The sequence below is a fragment of the Cupressus sempervirens genome, chromosome 2, assembly GCF_028749045.1.
Source record: "Cupressus sempervirens isolate cs-2001-9-10 chromosome 2, ASM2874904v1, whole genome shotgun sequence".
Taxonomy (NCBI): domain Eukaryota; kingdom Viridiplantae; phylum Streptophyta; class Pinopsida; order Cupressales; family Cupressaceae; genus Cupressus; species Cupressus sempervirens.
Genome location: NC_143119.1, coordinates 775181668 through 775199538, shown reverse-complemented (window position 1 = coordinate 775199538; position 17871 = coordinate 775181668). Strand labels below are relative to the sequence as shown.

Genomic DNA, 17871 nt, shown 5'->3' with positions numbered 1-17871 from the left:
AAGAAGGAGAACCTCTACACCAAAGTAATAAAAGAAAAATGCCGAACACACCAGATAAACAAAAAACCTCCTAAGTTCCAAGGGGAGGGATAGGAAGATCCCATAAGGCATTGTAAGACGTGTAACCATTTTAGAGGCAGGAAGCAAGATGATGAAGACTATTGTTTGAAAGCCTTCCCTACCACCTTGTGGGGGGTGGGAATTGACTAGTATACGGATTTGTCAAACATTGGAAAAACCACATGGGACGCCCTTAGAAAAGCCTTTGAGGTAGAATTCAAATTGTTAGGGGGCAATGATGAGGTGGTAGCAAATATATATAACAATTGCCAAGGGAAAAATGAAAGTGTGTGAGTATACCACAAGAGACTAGAGGAACTGATAAGGAAATTTGAGAATGAACCAGCAGATGAACTAAAGAAAAGGTGGTTCATTGAGGGGTTAAGCCCCTCCATTCAGAAGAAGGTGAAGGTGATTCTTCCATCCACCTATAAAAAGCTTGTGATAGGGCTAACGATATTGAAAGCAAAGATAAAACATCAAGAAATAAGAAGAATAGTGATGCCAATAGTGAGGAAGAAAGTGAGGAGGAATCAAAAACGATCCAAGCCCTCCGCAAGGACATGATAAGAATGATGAGGGAAATCAAAGGAGAAAAGAAAGTCAAAGGCGGCAATGAAGTTTGGTATACGGAATGTCATAGTAAGGGAGACACAAAGGTAAATTGCTCAAAGAACCTGTTCTGCGACATCTATCAAGTAGCAAGACAATCTCTCAAAGAATGCCCGTACAACGTAAAGGTACAAAGTGCACAAGTACTCCTCACAAGAGAGCAATCTATACCCCCCACTACTCCAAGGAACACAAATCTCGATGCCTCTCTAGGAGGATATTGGAACACAAGACGAGGAGGCAATAGCAATACCAATACACCATGTAGTCGTATTCAGTATGACGAAAAAAGGTCGTCCGATGATTCAATGCCAAAGATGTAATGAATGGGGGCACTACGCTCCAAATTGCCAAAATGGTGGGGGGAGTAAACTATGTAGATGGTGCGAGCCATGAAACCATGAAGATGTGGATTGTTCGAAGAGAAAAGCAATCAACATGTTGGAAGTCAAAGAAACAGAAGAACAAGTTATGGCAGTGACTCGCATGCAAATGAAGATGAAGCCTTCCATCCGATCTGTGTTAGAAACTAATATAATCAAACAAATGCTGCAAGTTGTTGTACCAGTAAGGGTGGCTGACCTGTTGGAAACCTTGCCACAGTTAAAAGTGGCAATATCTAAGACAAGAGGAGATAACATCAGACAACAAGAGAGTACCTCCAAAGAAGGGGATGGCAAGACAGGACAAGTATCAGGAGACAAAACAATGTCAAAACCAACAGTCTTTGTCATTGGGATGGGAAGAACTCCTGTGGTAGTAGAAATTGAAATCATGGGTCATTGACTAACACTATAGTGGATAGCGGATTAGGGGTAAACGTGCTTCCTGAGGAGATTTGGAGAGCATTCGATAAATTCACACGATGGGAGCAAACCAACACGACATCAAACCATTGGGTATGCTCACAAGTCAGAAGGTAATTATTGGCACTCAACCATTCCTGTTAGATTTTTTGGTCATTACATTAGAAAATTAAGGTTATGATGCCTGATTGGATAGGGAATGGATGGTACTAGCCAAAGCCAATCACAATTGGAAGCGGAACACATTGTCTACTGAAAGTGAAGGGAAAAAATATACAATCAACTTACAAAACCAGGTGGTAAGTCAGGAATTGACTTTCAATTCGAAATCTGAAGAAATGGAATGCTAAGAAAAGGAAGGAATGGAACTAGACAAGGAAGGCATTCTTAGAGTCAGGAATTGTTCTGAAGATGAAACAATATCCCTGAGTAGATTGTTCCATTGGCAAATAGAGGAGTACGAGGTGTTCGAGCCAAGCTGTAATATGCTGGAAATTGCACAGATGGAGGAAGAAGAGGCCACATACCCGAAGGAATACAAGGAATACAAAGAAGGAACATGATGGACATATGATACACCAACCCATCAATTTGGGGGAGAAGTAAAGTGTCATGTCCCCTTCTCAACTCTAGTGTTTGGTGCCAAGTTAATCTATCTTCACATCCGGATAGATTAACGACATTAGCTAATAGGATGCCTACTAGCCACATCGGAGGTTTTATTTTATATACTTCAGTATTTTATTAAAGTGTGTGGATAATGTCACTTTATGTTATTAAGTTATTTACTTTATAAAGTGACTTAAGTAACTACAGGACAAAAATTGTGTTTTAACCCACATTCCTTGCGTCATTGTTTTTTCCCTTACTTCGAGGTTATAAAAGAAGCGCTTGCATTGGGATTTGGACACACAAGAATTTATAAATAGAAATATTGTGAGTTCTGATTGCTTTAATGTGACTGGTCTGAGACTGTGAGGACGAAACCCCTCAAGTCTGGAAACTCTAAGGGAGTTGGACGTCACCCCAACCTTCCTTTTCATTCAGTTTGTGTTGGTTTGGGCAGAAAAATCGTCAAAGTTAAAGGTTTCAATTCCAGCATTGAAGTAAGTACAGTCAGGTTTGTGCATTTGAAAATGGTTAAATAAAATTAGAGTATTGCAGGCGTCTGGGCAGAGTTTCTATCAGCTAGGTAATTCTATGTTGGATTGAGGAAAGGGCCAATAGAACAGTCTATGCAGTATATTTTCATGTGGAGGGCATTCTACAGTCGGTTTCATCAATCACGTGATAAGGGAGTTGACACAGATTAACAGCATTTGAACATTGAAAACTATAGGATGCTGCACATAAAATTGGGTCCGGTCTTCATCATGAGGTCTCTTCACGCCCACATCTAGCAACGTGATCACGTTACGGGTTAGGGAGAAGCTGTTCACAGTCGTGCCTTCCTCCATACCAAATCGCAGGCTTGTCATACCAGGCCATTACGGCATTATCCACTCAACTGAAACAGCCGGGAGATGCTTAGCATGGATTCCATCAGTGTTGACCAGTCGGATAATACATCTGGCCAACGTAGAGGAGCTTACAACTGCCGCGGATACCAGGATATATATATAACGGCAGTCTCAGAATTGGTCTGTTACATCCTTGCCATTTGTAATTCCATTTTTGAATGATATATGTTGTTTTCAATTTTATTGGTAGGCAAATCAGTGTTAATGATAAGTCTGTGCTCAGATTCAAGTCTGATTAGAATGAATACATTGATATTACATTTGATATATTCTGGCATTAAACTTCATGAGCAGTAAAGAACTGGCAGTGATATTTATATATTTTCAAGTTATGGTTATGGTCCAACTGTTTGACGAAATTAACTTCAGTATTAGCCAATAGTTTTTATCAAACCGATCAGAGATCAGTACATAAAGATAAAGTATGAAGAGCCCAAGGTGGTAGAACTTAATTTGGGAAACCAAGACAAACCAATAATAATGGGAGATGATTGGGACTTAGTCCTCAAAAGAGCGGCACTGAAGATATTCATAGAATACAAAGAAGTTTTTTCTTGGATGTATAGGGATCTAAGGGAGTCCTACCAGAGCTGTGTATACAAAAGATACCACTAATGCCAAATGCCCGACCAGTACGGAAGCAACCATACCGTATGAACAAAAATAATGCCACCAAGGTGCAAGAGGAGATTGACAAAAAGTTGGATATTGGGATTATTTTCAAGGTACAAAGTAGCGAATGGGTATCCCCAATAGTCATCTCATTGAAAAAGGAAGCAAATCAGATCAAAATATGTGTAAACTTCTGATGCTTGAACAGTAACAATAAATGATCCCTTTCCTATACCATATTGGAGGAAGTAGTTGTACACAAGATATACTCATTCATGGATGAACTCTTTGAGTATAATCAGATCAGCATAGAAAAGGAGGATAAATTGAAGACTACCTTCATAGTAGAAGACGGGGTATATGCAAATAATAGAATGCCAATCGGATTATGTTTCTCCTGTGACATTCAAGAGGATTATACACCACATATTTGATAGAATGGCAACAAGCAATTCCAGGGCATTTCTACACGACTAGTACGTTTTCACTGGCAAGGAAACTCACCTGCCAATACTACAGGAATGTATGGAACTGTGCAAAAGAGCATGGCTAGCCCTAAATCCCAAGAAATGTCGTTTCATGGTACCCCAAGGCAAAATATTATAACACATTGTATGTAAGGAGGGATTGAAGCCAAACCCGGACAAAATTAAAATTATTGTAGAGATGGAGAACCCCCAAGATATGACTAGCATAAAATCACTTCTGGGATATGTAGGCTACTACAGAAGATCCATTAAGGGGTTTGCTGAAATTTCCCCACCACTCAAAAAACTGACACGGAAGGGAGAACCATTCATATGGGAGGCAGAGTTGAACGAGATGTTTAAGGAACTTAAGGCAAGGCTAGTAGGGGCACCTATACTAGTCTACCCTGACTGGAGTAAGGCATTCCACGTACATGTGGATGCTTCAAAGTTTGCTATTGGAGCAACATTGGCCCAAGCAAGGGCAGAGGGACTAGATCACCCAGTCTACTTCGCAAGAAGATTACTCTCAAAAGCATAAAGGAATTATAGTACGACAAAAAGGGAAGCATTGGGCATGGTGTACTTAGTACAAAAATTTCGACACTATCTTTTGGCCACACCATTCACATTCTTTGTAGATCATTAGGCACTCCTCTATCTAGTCAATAAACCAATAATTCAAGGAAGGGTAGGTTGATGGCTTCTCCTTCTCTAGGAATTTACATTTAAGATCATAGTACGGCCAAAAAAAAGTCATGCCATGGCGGACCACCTTTCAAGAATAAGGTCGGGGGAGCCTACAGGTGAAATAAACGAGGATTTCCCAGACATACATCTTTTTCGAATTGCAGTAGTTCCAAGTTTTTACCAAAAAGTGGGGTGATACCTATCCACAACATCCTTTCCTTCTAACATGGCAGCAAGTGAAAGGAGGAAGGTAGCCTTGAAAACTAAAACATTTCAACTAATAGAAGGGTTATTATAGAAAATGGGTCCCAAACAAGTAATCCGAAGATGCATAATGGAGGAGTTACCAAGTGTATTGCGAGAGTCTCATGATGGATTGGTAGGTGGACACCTGGGGCCAAATGCGACGGCGAGGAAGGTGCTTCTAGTCAATCTATGGTGGCCGACATTGTACATGGACGCCAAACAATGGATGATGAGATGTGATATGTGCCAGTGAACAGGAAAACCGATGAGGGATTTCATGCCACTGTTCCCATCCCAACCTTTGGAGTTGTTCGAGAAATGGGGACTGGACTTTCTAGGACCACTAAAGACAAGTGTAGCCAGACAATGGGTGGAGGCAAGGGCCCCTCACAACAACACAGCACTCTGTACAACTAAGTTCTAATATGAACAAATTGTTACAAGGTTTGGGATACCAATATCCATTACAAGTGATAGGGGCGTACATTTTGTGAACCAGGCGAACATGACACAGGAGTTTCACATTTTCCACAACCTATCAAGCCCATATTACCCGCTTGCAAACGGACAAGCAAAATTCACGAAGAAAATCTTGGTATCCATATTGAACAAGACGTGTAGGGTAGAGGATGGCAATTGGGAAGAAAAGCTCCCAGCAACCCTATGGGCTTATCGAACCTCCTACAAGGTAACAATTAGAAGCATGCCCTTCCAAATGATGTACGGCCAAGAAGCAGTCGTACCAGCAAAGTTCACTATACCAAGCCTGAGAGTGGTAGGTAGAAAGTAGATGGAAGCAAAACGACAATTTAAAGGATAGACTTGAAAAGCTCATTAAGCTAGAAGAGAAGAATTACAACACAATGGGCTACAAAGGTGGCACAATGTCAGAGGACATACTGGCACGATAAACATCTTCGCAAAATGAATTTCTAGCCAAGGCAATTAGTTTTGAAATATAACGGTCAAAAGAAAATCAACCTGGAAAGCTTAAGGTAAAGTGCTTGGGACTATTCAAAGTTAGGGAGGTGGGCAACAATGGAGCAATAAAAATATCTACCTTAGATGACAGACCAATCAAGGAACTAGTGAATGGGTCTACATTAAGAATATACTAGGAGGGACATACTGAAGGCATCAATATGGTAGGCTACGCCACAAAAGGAGGATGGACACTAGGACACAGCAAAGAAATTGAAGAACATCCAATTATCACTAAAACACCCTATAGATTTGACTTAGATTGGAACAAACCTCTCATGGAACTAGAAGAACGGAAGGTTAAAAAGCAGGTAAGAGGGGTGGCAGTTCCAAGGACTCATAAACACCTCACAAATGCACTCTTTGGACCTCTCGCCCTATGGGTGAGAATTAATGGTTACTAGCAAATAAGAGCACCCTACGAAGGGAGGAAGGAAGGCTTTGTGGCTTATGATATTGATAAAAAGGCAAAGGGACAACAAATCACAAAGGGATGCAAGCCAAATATCAATAGGAATGAGGATGATGACATTAGTGGACTTCCCCTCAAAATGATAATAAAAACGGAGGATCTATTCATTTGTAGGGACACGGCTATATGAATAAAATGGTAGAAAAATGTGAAAAAGTGGAGGAGAAAGCACCATACAAAAAGGGTTCAAATGAATTATGGAGGTTAATTCCCAACCCAGAAGATGCACTGGTAATAGGAGACAAAGCCATTTGGTATCATAACTATGGAGGGCCATATATAGACGACAAATACAAACGCATGGAGCCAACACCCCTTGTCGATAAAATATTTGACCTTGAATATTTAGGGACCTGCTGCGAAAACAAGTGCTACTGAACATTTCGGGTGTATGGCAACACAATCTTGAAGTGAAGGTTCAAAACCAAGAAGAAAAAGGGGCAAAAAGGAAAATAGAATGGTCAACCAAGCCAGCTAAAACTAAAAAGGTACGAAAATCTCAAAAAGAAATAAGAGTCTATTTTGGAAGCAATATAAAATGCAGAACAAACATAACAATAGTTATCAAGCGGAGACCAAGTCACAAGAATCAAGAAGTGAAGTCATAAAGCAAGCGAGCCACTGTGCCAATTGGGAAGGAAGGTATGACCAAACCATCGTACAAGTACAACAGCGTACGAGAAAGCATACGAATATTCCATAAAGTTGTACGGCATACGAAGGAGCGATTGTACAACCAAGATTCTCCATACATATACATACAAGGAGAGAGAGGCTGACATATGACCAGCGTATGGAACAGTAAGAAAAAGGGAGGCAGGGTACGAATCTGTATGGCAAGGGGACAGGAAAAATGGGCACCATACAGCAACCCCTAAAGTCCATACACTGGCTCCATTGGGTAACCATTGGGTTATAAAAGCAGTTAGAAAACTTAAACAAAAATGGGGGACAATTGGGTTAAGCAACAATCTTAACAAGAGGAAGGAAGAAGATAACAAAAGGATGGCAAGGAGCCAGCAAACGGTTATTATGGCTACAATGATCAAGAGCCACAAGAAGAAAGGAAGAATGGATGAAATATCGGCTGCTAACATTCATTTTGAAGGAGTTGCTGGAACGAGATGCACGAATTGGTGGCAAGGCGCAAGTGACCAACATCCATTGAAGGCCGCATTGAGAAAAGCTAAGGTAGACAAGATCACATTCATGCACATTTTTTTATCTTAAGGAGTTTGAGCCAGTCCTTCGAACACTAGTTCATGGTTATGACAAAAGGGGCAACAAATCTAATATTTAGTACCCACAACAAAATGTGACAGTGTCACTTGCACCACAGAATTTTACAAAGGTATTTGGGGTTCCAAGAAAAGGACTGCAAGCAAGGAAGACTCCAAAAATGACTATAGAAGAGAGGACCCATCTAGTAGAATTGATATGTAAGGATAATTTGACACAGAAGCAATGGGATAGCAAATGGAACAAAAGCTGAGGCATAAAGAAAATATTTGTAAGGATTGCGGAATGGAGATGTGTAGTGGACCTGATCAAGAGTAAGTTGACTAGAGGAAGTCGCACATCAGATATTGCCCTGTCCATACTTCCACAAGTGAAAAGCTTGTATGAGGGTAAGGTATATAATTGGGCTCAATTACTTTCAAATAGACTCAAGGAATTCCTTTTGTTGAAGCACAAAACTTTCTACATGCTCCATCAAGCTATAGTGTTGTTCTAGATGAGTTGCGCACCAAAGTTGCTCCTGAAAATTGGGGAAGCTTTGTTCCTGCAAACCAAGTTGAGCCATATAAGCCAACAATGCTATATTGGACGCATATGGACACCATAGGAGGTGAAGGAAGCACCAAGTCTATGGAACCATAGAGGAAGAAGGCAAGATAGCAAGAATCGGTCACACAAAATTCTAGGATAGAAAGTAATCAAAACGAAGAGGAAGAAACATATGTCGAGGAAGAATCTAGTATGAAAGAGTAAAAGACTTCACAGCAGGCAATGATAGACACATCAGAAGAAATCAAATTGATAGAAGGGCCACTCCAAATTCCACTAGAAGGCACGCAGGAAGGCGACACCAGCTTTATGGAGACAAGTCGTATGGTCCATACATGTTGTACGACTCGTATGGACTCATGTTGTATGACCCGTACAGAGACATGTCATACAGCCCGTACAAACACTGGTCATACAGATCAGATCCGTATGGAGACATGTCATACGACCCATACAGACACTGTTCATACGAATCAGATCCGTATGGAAAAGGAGACAGCCATATGGCCCAAGCATACATTCCTCAAAGGGTAGGATCGGACAGACAAATAGGTACAGATATGTAAGGTGACAAGGGTACAATCAGTGGACCCACTTTTGCCGATTGGGCTACCAAGAGGATAAATTTTGCAACTACCAAGCTGTCTGAAATGGCTCATCTTTTCCCGAAAGACAGAATGTTAAATGCTAAAGTAGTAGATCTACGGTGTACCAAGGTTGCCAGTCACACTATGAAACTCTCTACTCCAAAGGGGATCAAAATAGGACAGCCAATTGCATTACTAGTGGCATCCAAGACAGCCTCAATGGAGACATCAGCACCAGTTCCTCCTACTTCGCTTGCAGCCTTACAATTAAGCAGGGAGACACAACAAGGACATGGGCAGCATGGGGACACTGCAGAATAATAGGATACAGAGGTAGATGCCCTCCACACACAAAATGAGTTGGGAGTGGGTGATATACCACCACCATCCCCACATCTGCTGGGAGGAACTAGCCCCCAGATACTCGAAGAACAACCACCTAAGGAAGACATGGAGATTCAAGCAACAAGGGCAACAAAAGGACGTTGACTGGACGAGGAAACCATATCCACATCATATTGACTAATCTCCACGTTGTCACAACATCTAGCCAAAAATATGGTCAAGTTATGCGCTTAAGAGCCCAGACGCATTTCACATAAATGCTACCCATGTTCAGAGATATTCTCCTGCAAAAAGGAATAATAACTGACCACTCGGAAACATCTGTTTCGTTCCAAACAACTCATCCTCTTGAAAACGACAACACAGGCACCTTCGATTAGTCTGCGTATTCTACTTGTTATTCAAGTAGTTAGACCTACTAAAACATCGATTATTTGCATTTTCCAATCACCATTTTATATAAAAACTCTCATCTTCAGAACACGTGACCACTGCGCAATTGCCATCATTAATTTTAAAAAATAATTGGATGCTCCTCCAAAGACTTCACCTGTCGTGCAGAGTTTATTTCTATTCATGACAACTCAAAATACATACTAAAATAATCACTAAAAACAAAGCAACATCTCATATCCAGAGCATCATATGCATTCTGAAGCATTCTTATAATTTTTTCACATAACACCACACATATTCTTCACAAACTTGATGCCATAGACAAATTAAATGAAGGTTATACTCCTATTGCAAACACAGATGTTACAATTTGGAATAAATAAGTAATAGCCAACAATTTCGTTTCAGCCTGTAGAAGTTTGGAAAAACTGTAATGTGGAGAAGCTGCACAAGAATCAAAACGAAAGCTACAAAAGACCTGAGCACATCTGAAATGGGGACCATGGGAACAAAAGGACAAGCTTGTATTGGCAGCATTTCACAGTTGCCAACAAAACACATGGCAAGCACAAACAGTCTACAAAGACCTATAAACAATCCTAAAAACAAACAACTAGCACCACCAAAGACCAGATTGTCACGCACAAGGATCATTGTGAAACATGCATACTCAATCGGCTATGATAGTGACAAGTAGACACCCAGTAGCCAGCTCATGACAAGTAGACCCACAGACAGCTCAAGCAACTAAAGCTGGTCAAGTCACCAGAAGTAGGTCAAGTCACCTCAATTGAATTCTCTAATGTTTACACAAACTTCATCACCATCCTTTTCACATCAATGACCAAAACATCCAACATCCCTATTACCTCGAGTTCCTGGAATGGGGAAACCAGGAGACAAGGAAAAGGGTTTTCTGGACAGCTTTCTTCCTTGGAGAAGAGGACAGAATGGTGATGACTATATAACAAATAGGGATTTTTTAAAATATATAGGGAAACTTCACATATTCATTTGGAAACATGGATAAAACATACACATACATAATTAAAAATTAAAAATATAATGTTTGTGTTAGATAATTTAAATTATAAGTTCAAACGATAGTGGAAGTCAAACAGATTATCAAAAGTCAACTACAATTTAGATTAATTTTATGGGATATCAAAGGAACAGATTTCCAAGTTTCTAGGAAAGGTCAAATTATGAGTTTCCCTTTCTTCTTCATCTCTTTGTGTTTTAAATTTTAATTTTTCTAGGTCCCTTTTGCTAGTTGGTTTTATTTACTTTTTCGATGGTTTCCTTTTTCCCACTTACACTTTCATGTTATCCTCCACTCTTCATTCCCTCTTCCTCTTCTTCAACATCCCTCTACTTTCGTCTTCTTTTCTCTTTTTTCTTGTTTTCACTCTGTTGAGAAACAATAGAGTCGGTCAGAATTCAGTGAAATATCAATTAGCAGAACATATGTGTATGTGCGTGCATGCATGTGAACTGATATGCATTTCACACACCTACACATTGATATGATCCACTCTGTTATAAAACTCTTTGTGATTTTCCTTGAAATAAATCTGATCAAACCAAAGATGAATATTCAATTATCTTTCTCTTAGAATCAGGTTGCAAACTCCTGATTTATTCGATCTTGAATGCATTGAAAAAATGATGCTATTTACTCATCAGATCGAGTGGCTTGATGTTTGTTGCACATTAACATGCCCGTTAAACATAGGGCTTGATGGTTAATCACACCCAAGCATAATCAGGTCATTTAATTAGTTAACTTCAGACATTGTATCTCTTCAATGAGACTCTTCACCGAAGTGTCATGTCTCTTCATGCATAAGCCCTTTGAGTTCTATATTTATATTGACAGATTGAATGAGGAAAGATGTTGAAATCAAATAAATGTTCTCTTTCTGCAGATCGGCAATAGCAGAGCAATCACCTCTATTCAGGCACTCGGATTGGAATCTTGAATGTTATAATTCCTTCAATACTTGATTGGAGGATCCGCATAAACAAATTATAACAAGTGTCGGTAATTTCTGTTCTTCATATTTGTTCATACCAGTTTCACAGTCTGATCATAAGTTTGCAAACATTTATGCACTCATTAATTTTTAGTCTGGTTAGATCCTTTAAATGAATTTTTATTGCCTTGCCTTGTTTTTTAGTCTTGTTAAGATTTTAGAATTCTTTATTTTTTTTTTTTTTTATTTACTTGTTAGTCATTGTTTCTTTCACTCTCTATAGAATAGATCTGTAGTCCCTTAATCACTTTTTCCTCTTCCTAATAACGGATCACTACGTGTGATCCAAAATGTCAGTTAAAAGAGTTACAAAGTTTAATCAAAAAGATTACTAAATATTATTGGTTCTAGCTTTTTGTTTTTACAAAATTACGAATCACCAACACCATGTTCGTTGACTTGAATTCGGATGTCAAATTTGATGACTACTCATTCACATACAGATTGAACCATACTTTGAGCAATGATGTGAGCCCAAACTCTGTCCTCAACCCACTTCGGTATTATATAAATCCCAAAACACGATTTGAGGCAAAATTCCCAAAATTAATGTATTACCATCTTCCATCTATCACATACCAAACTTGCTTTGTGGTACATGCATCCCCTTATCCTTGAATTATTTCTGTGGTGCATGACAAAATGATGTCTGATGAAATAACCATTCATGGAGATACTCAGCACTATAAATCCCATAAAAAAGTTAAAAACATTCATTTATCATGATGTTAATCTACCATGAATCAGATTAAACAGAATAATCTGTTCATTCGTGCCAATCCTAGCATACGGATAAAAAATTGCCCTTATTTTGATAATCTGATTTAGTCCCATCCCACAAGGCATTACATGCCCCTTGCTCTCTCCCTTCCCAAGGTTTCCATACACCTTTATCTCCTAAGACTACAAGTCAATGGTTATGCATTTACTTGGTTGAGATAAAGTACCTGTCATCAATATAAGAATCTTGAACCTCTTATATTTCCTTTTTATTTTTTTTCACAACTACGGATATCAGAAACTCATGAGAACACAATCACATTTTCCAATGAGTTGAATTTGAATACCATATAAATTATACATGGAGGTCTAAAGTATTGATGAAGATAGTTCTAATCAGATTGACGTAACTTGAAAACAAGTTCATAAGAGGACTTTATGCTAGAGTTGGCCCAAAGAATATAGAGAGAAGAATGTGGATGTCTATTGAGTTATTAAAAAAAGTTGTTCCAAGAAAATTAAAGAGTTGCTTTGAAGAATTTATTACAAAACTCATGATTGAAGCTAGATCTTGTCTCCAACTACACTATACATTTGGCACCCTTATATTATTTCATTAGGGGGGGCATCCCTTCACAAGATTTTCCTCATTTGTAACCGACTTCAACTTTTCGAGGATTTGACCATTTTAGGCTCTCCCCTCCTAGTTAAGGTCTTTTATCGTGATATTTCCTTTTACAGCTCTTAAAATTATGTTTAATAAACCCACTTGAGGTTGTCCTCCACTCATCCTAGCAATGGATCACCAAGTGTGATCCAAAACAATGATACAGAAAAATCCTATACAGATACAATCCAGAAGCTCTCAAATTCACTGGAATGCAGTTTGGAAATATTAACTCGTTGACTGTAACTTGTACCTTCATCCAGCCGTGACCAACTTTGGCCTTTCTGTTTGTGGGGTAGAAAAGATGCAGCTCTTGCTCAAGCCCAATGGCTTATATAATAATATGGAAATTACAAAAGCAGTGCTCCATAACACAATAGGTGTCTAAGGAATGATAACAAAATAATAAAGCATCCTTCTCCAAAACAAACATTTAAATCTCCAAATTATTTTTACCTTTGAAGTAACTCAAATGCATTGCTTAGATCCTTCAAGGCAGATTTCCCTTCTCCATTCCTGTTTTCTTCGTTTCTAAAAATCTTGAGACTTGGAACTTTGGATGTGATATACTGCCCCAGGTTCACATGATTCACAACTTGGCCTGCCACATTAACATATACATATAGAAGGAAAAAAAAATGATGTTAACAAAAGACAAGAATCTTCAATGAATATTTCTTCCACATGTTAAAATACCTGATTCATAAAAGGTTAAACTAGATAAGTATATGATATATCCATGATAGATGCACCAAAACAATCCTATTTTTACTTACGCCCAGGAAGATCATGAACAGATCTAGCGACAACATCAACAATCTTCTCTTTTGGAGTCCTTGAAAGCTCAAAACAGTCATCGGCAATTAATATACGCCTTGGTCGTCTGAAGTCTACCATTGGTAACTGTAGCAGTACATGACCAACACGACGAAGAATATTTGCATCCCTTGCAAACCAACCTGATCAGTATCACCTATGCCTATCAATCTTGTAGTAAACTGGAACCAATTATCCAAACAGAAACAAGAGAAATGAAAAACATTTGAGTATAATTTCCATTCAATGGTTGTGCTAATCACTATCAAAAACATTAACTGCTCTGTTCAATCTAACCAAACATTGAACCAGTTCTTTAATACATTAGTGTAGATTGAAGTAATGTTTATGATACAGATTATAAAAGAACTATGGAGTTAAATCACAAATTTTTATATCATGCATGCAAGTCATTTGCTATGACTTAGGTTTTTCACCATATGCAATGCTCATCTTTTCAATCCTCGAGTATAGTATCACGTAGTAAAATGTGGATAATGTATATTGAACAGATTAGAATAATATTAAGTAATAATTGAAGATGAAGTACTTTTTAATAAACTCACCTTACTGACTTACAAAGAACTTTTTATTTTTAGTTCCCTATTTTTAGAGGTCCCTGTGAGTTGTACAAGGAGATGAAACTCATCCTAATCCATATCCCAATATCTAAGAGAATAACAACATTGTATTCTATTGGTCTTTACAACAGAACATACCTCTTACTAATAAGCTGTACCTTATCGTGAATAGAATACAAATGAGACATATAACAAGATACTAAGTACCTATTTTCTACTTTGTTTCTTTAACTTTTACCTTTGTACTTAAGGAATGGTGCTTAAAAGTTTTTGAGAAATGCCTAGTTCAGTACATACACCTGTTTTGAAATTATATACCCATGTGAAGATAATAAATACCCCCAAAAAAACTGTACGGACAAATAGTAGCATGAGAGTCAATCTAACTAAATTAAAAATATCATCTAACTACAAATTCCATCGGTTCTTAAAGTGAGAGTCACTGAACAGTAAATAGAAACCATCAATGTCAATATGAATTCTTACTTGATAAAAATCATGTTTTTTATCATTCTATATGGCCCTTACCTACAGTGTCAAAACTTTGTGCCATTGGCACAACATCAAAAGTAGAAACAGAACCATGTGAAGGACGGAATCCTAAAATTCCACAGAATGCAGCTGGGATTCTCACACTTCCATCTGTATCAATACCTGCAACAAATTGTATAGATATTAAAATGTGATATGAAATCATTAAGATGCATTACTTAAGTGCAAATAACTTTGAGCAGTAAATCACCATAAAATTAGTATTGTAATAGAACATAACTCAAATAAACATAATGCTTACTAAAAAGTCATAAATATAAAAAATGTAAACAGACAAACAAAAAGGTAATTACACAATGGCAATACTGCATCTTATCTGCCTCACATCACGAAGACAGATGACTTTTTATAACACAATAGTCAATGGGCCCTTGGTCTGCTGGTAAGCTGAAAGGTCCTTAAAGAACCTGCTAGAGATCAAGTTTTCTCAAGTGCAAGGCTATGACATCAATGGGATGAAGCTGAGATCCTCCCCCGGACAAATTTAGTGGAATGAAAACCCCTCAATCCTTGTCTCTTTGCCAAAGAGACTCAGCCTAAGGCTCGTGTTCAAGTATTAGGTCACTAAAACAACAGCGGAAGAAAAATCTGCCATTTAAAAAACAATGCTATAATAACACTATCTCAAAATGCACAAGTATCAACACCATAGTTACACCGGCCTGGGGGACCGGGGGACAAGGGAACAGGTTTCCAAGACGGGGGGAGCAAAGAAGCCTCAATTTGGGGATGGCGGGAGGGGGCGACAAGGAGTATATACTATATACTATACATATGATAAAATGCTGATTATAAAAAACATGTATACCAATATAAGACATAAATATGAAGTACAAGTTCATCAAGGCCGCTATTGCTAGTTTAGTTTTACATTGCATTGAATATTGAACAATGATTCATGAACAATTAAAGAGATCTAAGTTCTAACCTCTAATTTCTATCAAATAAATTAAATAATTAAGTAAATTCAAAAGTCATAGATACCCATTATCAATTTAGCAAAAGTATGAGTATCCCATCAATCAAATATCCAAGTTTCAAGTACAAACTACAAAATCAAAAGACAAAATGTCAAGTACTAATGGCCCAAGGGCCGCCAAAATGCAGTGGAGGCTTCCTAGAGGTCTCACCCTTCTTCTTGCTGCTGCTGCAAAAATTAGAAAACCATGAAATGAATAGAAATGAGAAATCATAGAGATTTAATGGGGCTTTCAACCTCTAAGTGGGCCCCACATACGCTAGGGTTAGCAAACAATAAAAAACAACATAACAAAACCTTTTAAATGTTTTTATTTTTGTATTTTATTATGAGCTGAAAGGGGGACGGCCGGCTGTCCCCAGTTGGGTCGAGGGATGCGTCACGAGGATGCGGGGACATCCCCCCCGATGACGAGTTGGTGGCACCACTAGGACGCGAGAATATCATCCCCTTGTCCCAGGTGCATCCTCGTCTTGGGTGAAGCACCCAAAAACGGCAGGGACACATCCCCGTGTTACTATGATGAACACTAAAATGAACAATAACAATTTTGAACCTGCAAAATAGGCAATATATAAAGCATATTTTTTAAAGCACATACAAGGGTAAAATGGGCACAAAGTGCCATTTTGAAACAACACAAAGTGAGAAGCTAGACTAAGGAAGAGGGATGACAAGCATAATGATGGTCAACGATTAGTAGAAGCGGAACCAAAGGATGACTACTACAACTCTTGGGATGAGGAATATGAAGAAAGAAAAAGAGAACAGTTTTATTGACATGGACACAAATACTCTATCGGATATGAATATTAGCTATTTTTTGAGACCCCTTAATTGGAAAAGACATGATACAACATTCATAAAAAACACAAACATATTTGACACTATTTTCTAAATTATTAAAGAAGATTTCATTAGTGTGAAAACAATATGAAGATATGAATGTGGCATTTACCAAAATACTATAATTAAATATATAATTGTTATTAAAACTGTCATGTCCCCATATTTATAGGATTTAATCAAAATTAATTAATAATAGAGTAAATAATATATAATACACTACTAGTAACATATAATCAATATGTTCATATCATATATAGAAATAACATGATATGATAAAATTATATAAATAAGAATTTATAGTATATGAATAAATAAGTAATAAATGAAGTTATAATAAGAAGTTATAATATAATCATATTGATATTTTTATATCGATAACTAAGTGTATAATCATTAAATGAACATTAAATTTCAAATATATAATATCAAAAACTAATACTAAAATTGCAAATAAAATTCAATAATTAAAGGGCAACTTAGAGGCACGTATTTTGGGAGAGACGTGACACTTCCAATGCAGATAAATATAAGAAAGAATATCCAGATGCACGAGGGGGGGGTAAAAAAGGGACAACGCAGGAGGAGATCACACCAAGTGCATGAGCCAATACGGGAGGAATAACCATCGAGCAAGACAAAGGTATCAGCAGGTAGTGAACAGACGGACATCAACAATATTAAAAGAAGCATTCCTACGTAGAGCAACAAAGCAGCGTTGCAATCACCACCAGTGTGTGTAATAGATAAGACAAAGCTCAAGCCAATTTGGAAGACGGGCGTTACGTGACATTCAAAGCATTAACCGGAGGAGAGAAGAATCACACAGTGAGCACATGCGATCACCCTTCACTGAAAACAACAAATCTGATGTCGAGTAGAGGAGAGAAATCTACCAATCATAACTGGAACAGTCAATATGATCCTAAGAATAAGCCAATGAATTCCTAGAGGTTACAACCACCTGCTGTACGTAAGAACAGAAAATAGTGAGTTAAATCAAGAGGTTAATCCCATCAATCGAAAGGGCAGAGATAATAGTGAAGGAAGCACTATCACCAACCCAGTGACCCGCACCAGGACGAACAACCA

General features: G+C 38.1%; 1 protein-coding gene across 2 annotated transcripts in view; it reads right to left on the bottom strand.

The window, feature by feature from the left end:
* The window catches only part of LOC149575767 (translocon at the outer membrane of chloroplasts 64-like), a 147492-nt gene that overhangs the window by 71045 nt on the left and 58576 nt on the right, over positions 1-17871 (bottom strand). For both annotated transcript variants that reach the window (XR_016360230.1, XM_089815553.1), the window contains exons 4-6: positions 14931-15056; positions 13782-13964; positions 13462-13606 (exon numbers count right to left, since the gene is read on the bottom strand). Coding sequence is in view for 1 of the 2 variants with exons in the window: in XM_089815553.1 (XP_089671679.1) it covers positions 13462-13606; positions 13782-13964; positions 14931-15056 (454 nt within the window). In the remaining variant the exon portion in view is untranslated. The remainder of the gene's footprint in view (positions 1-13461; positions 13607-13781; positions 13965-14930; positions 15057-17871) is intronic.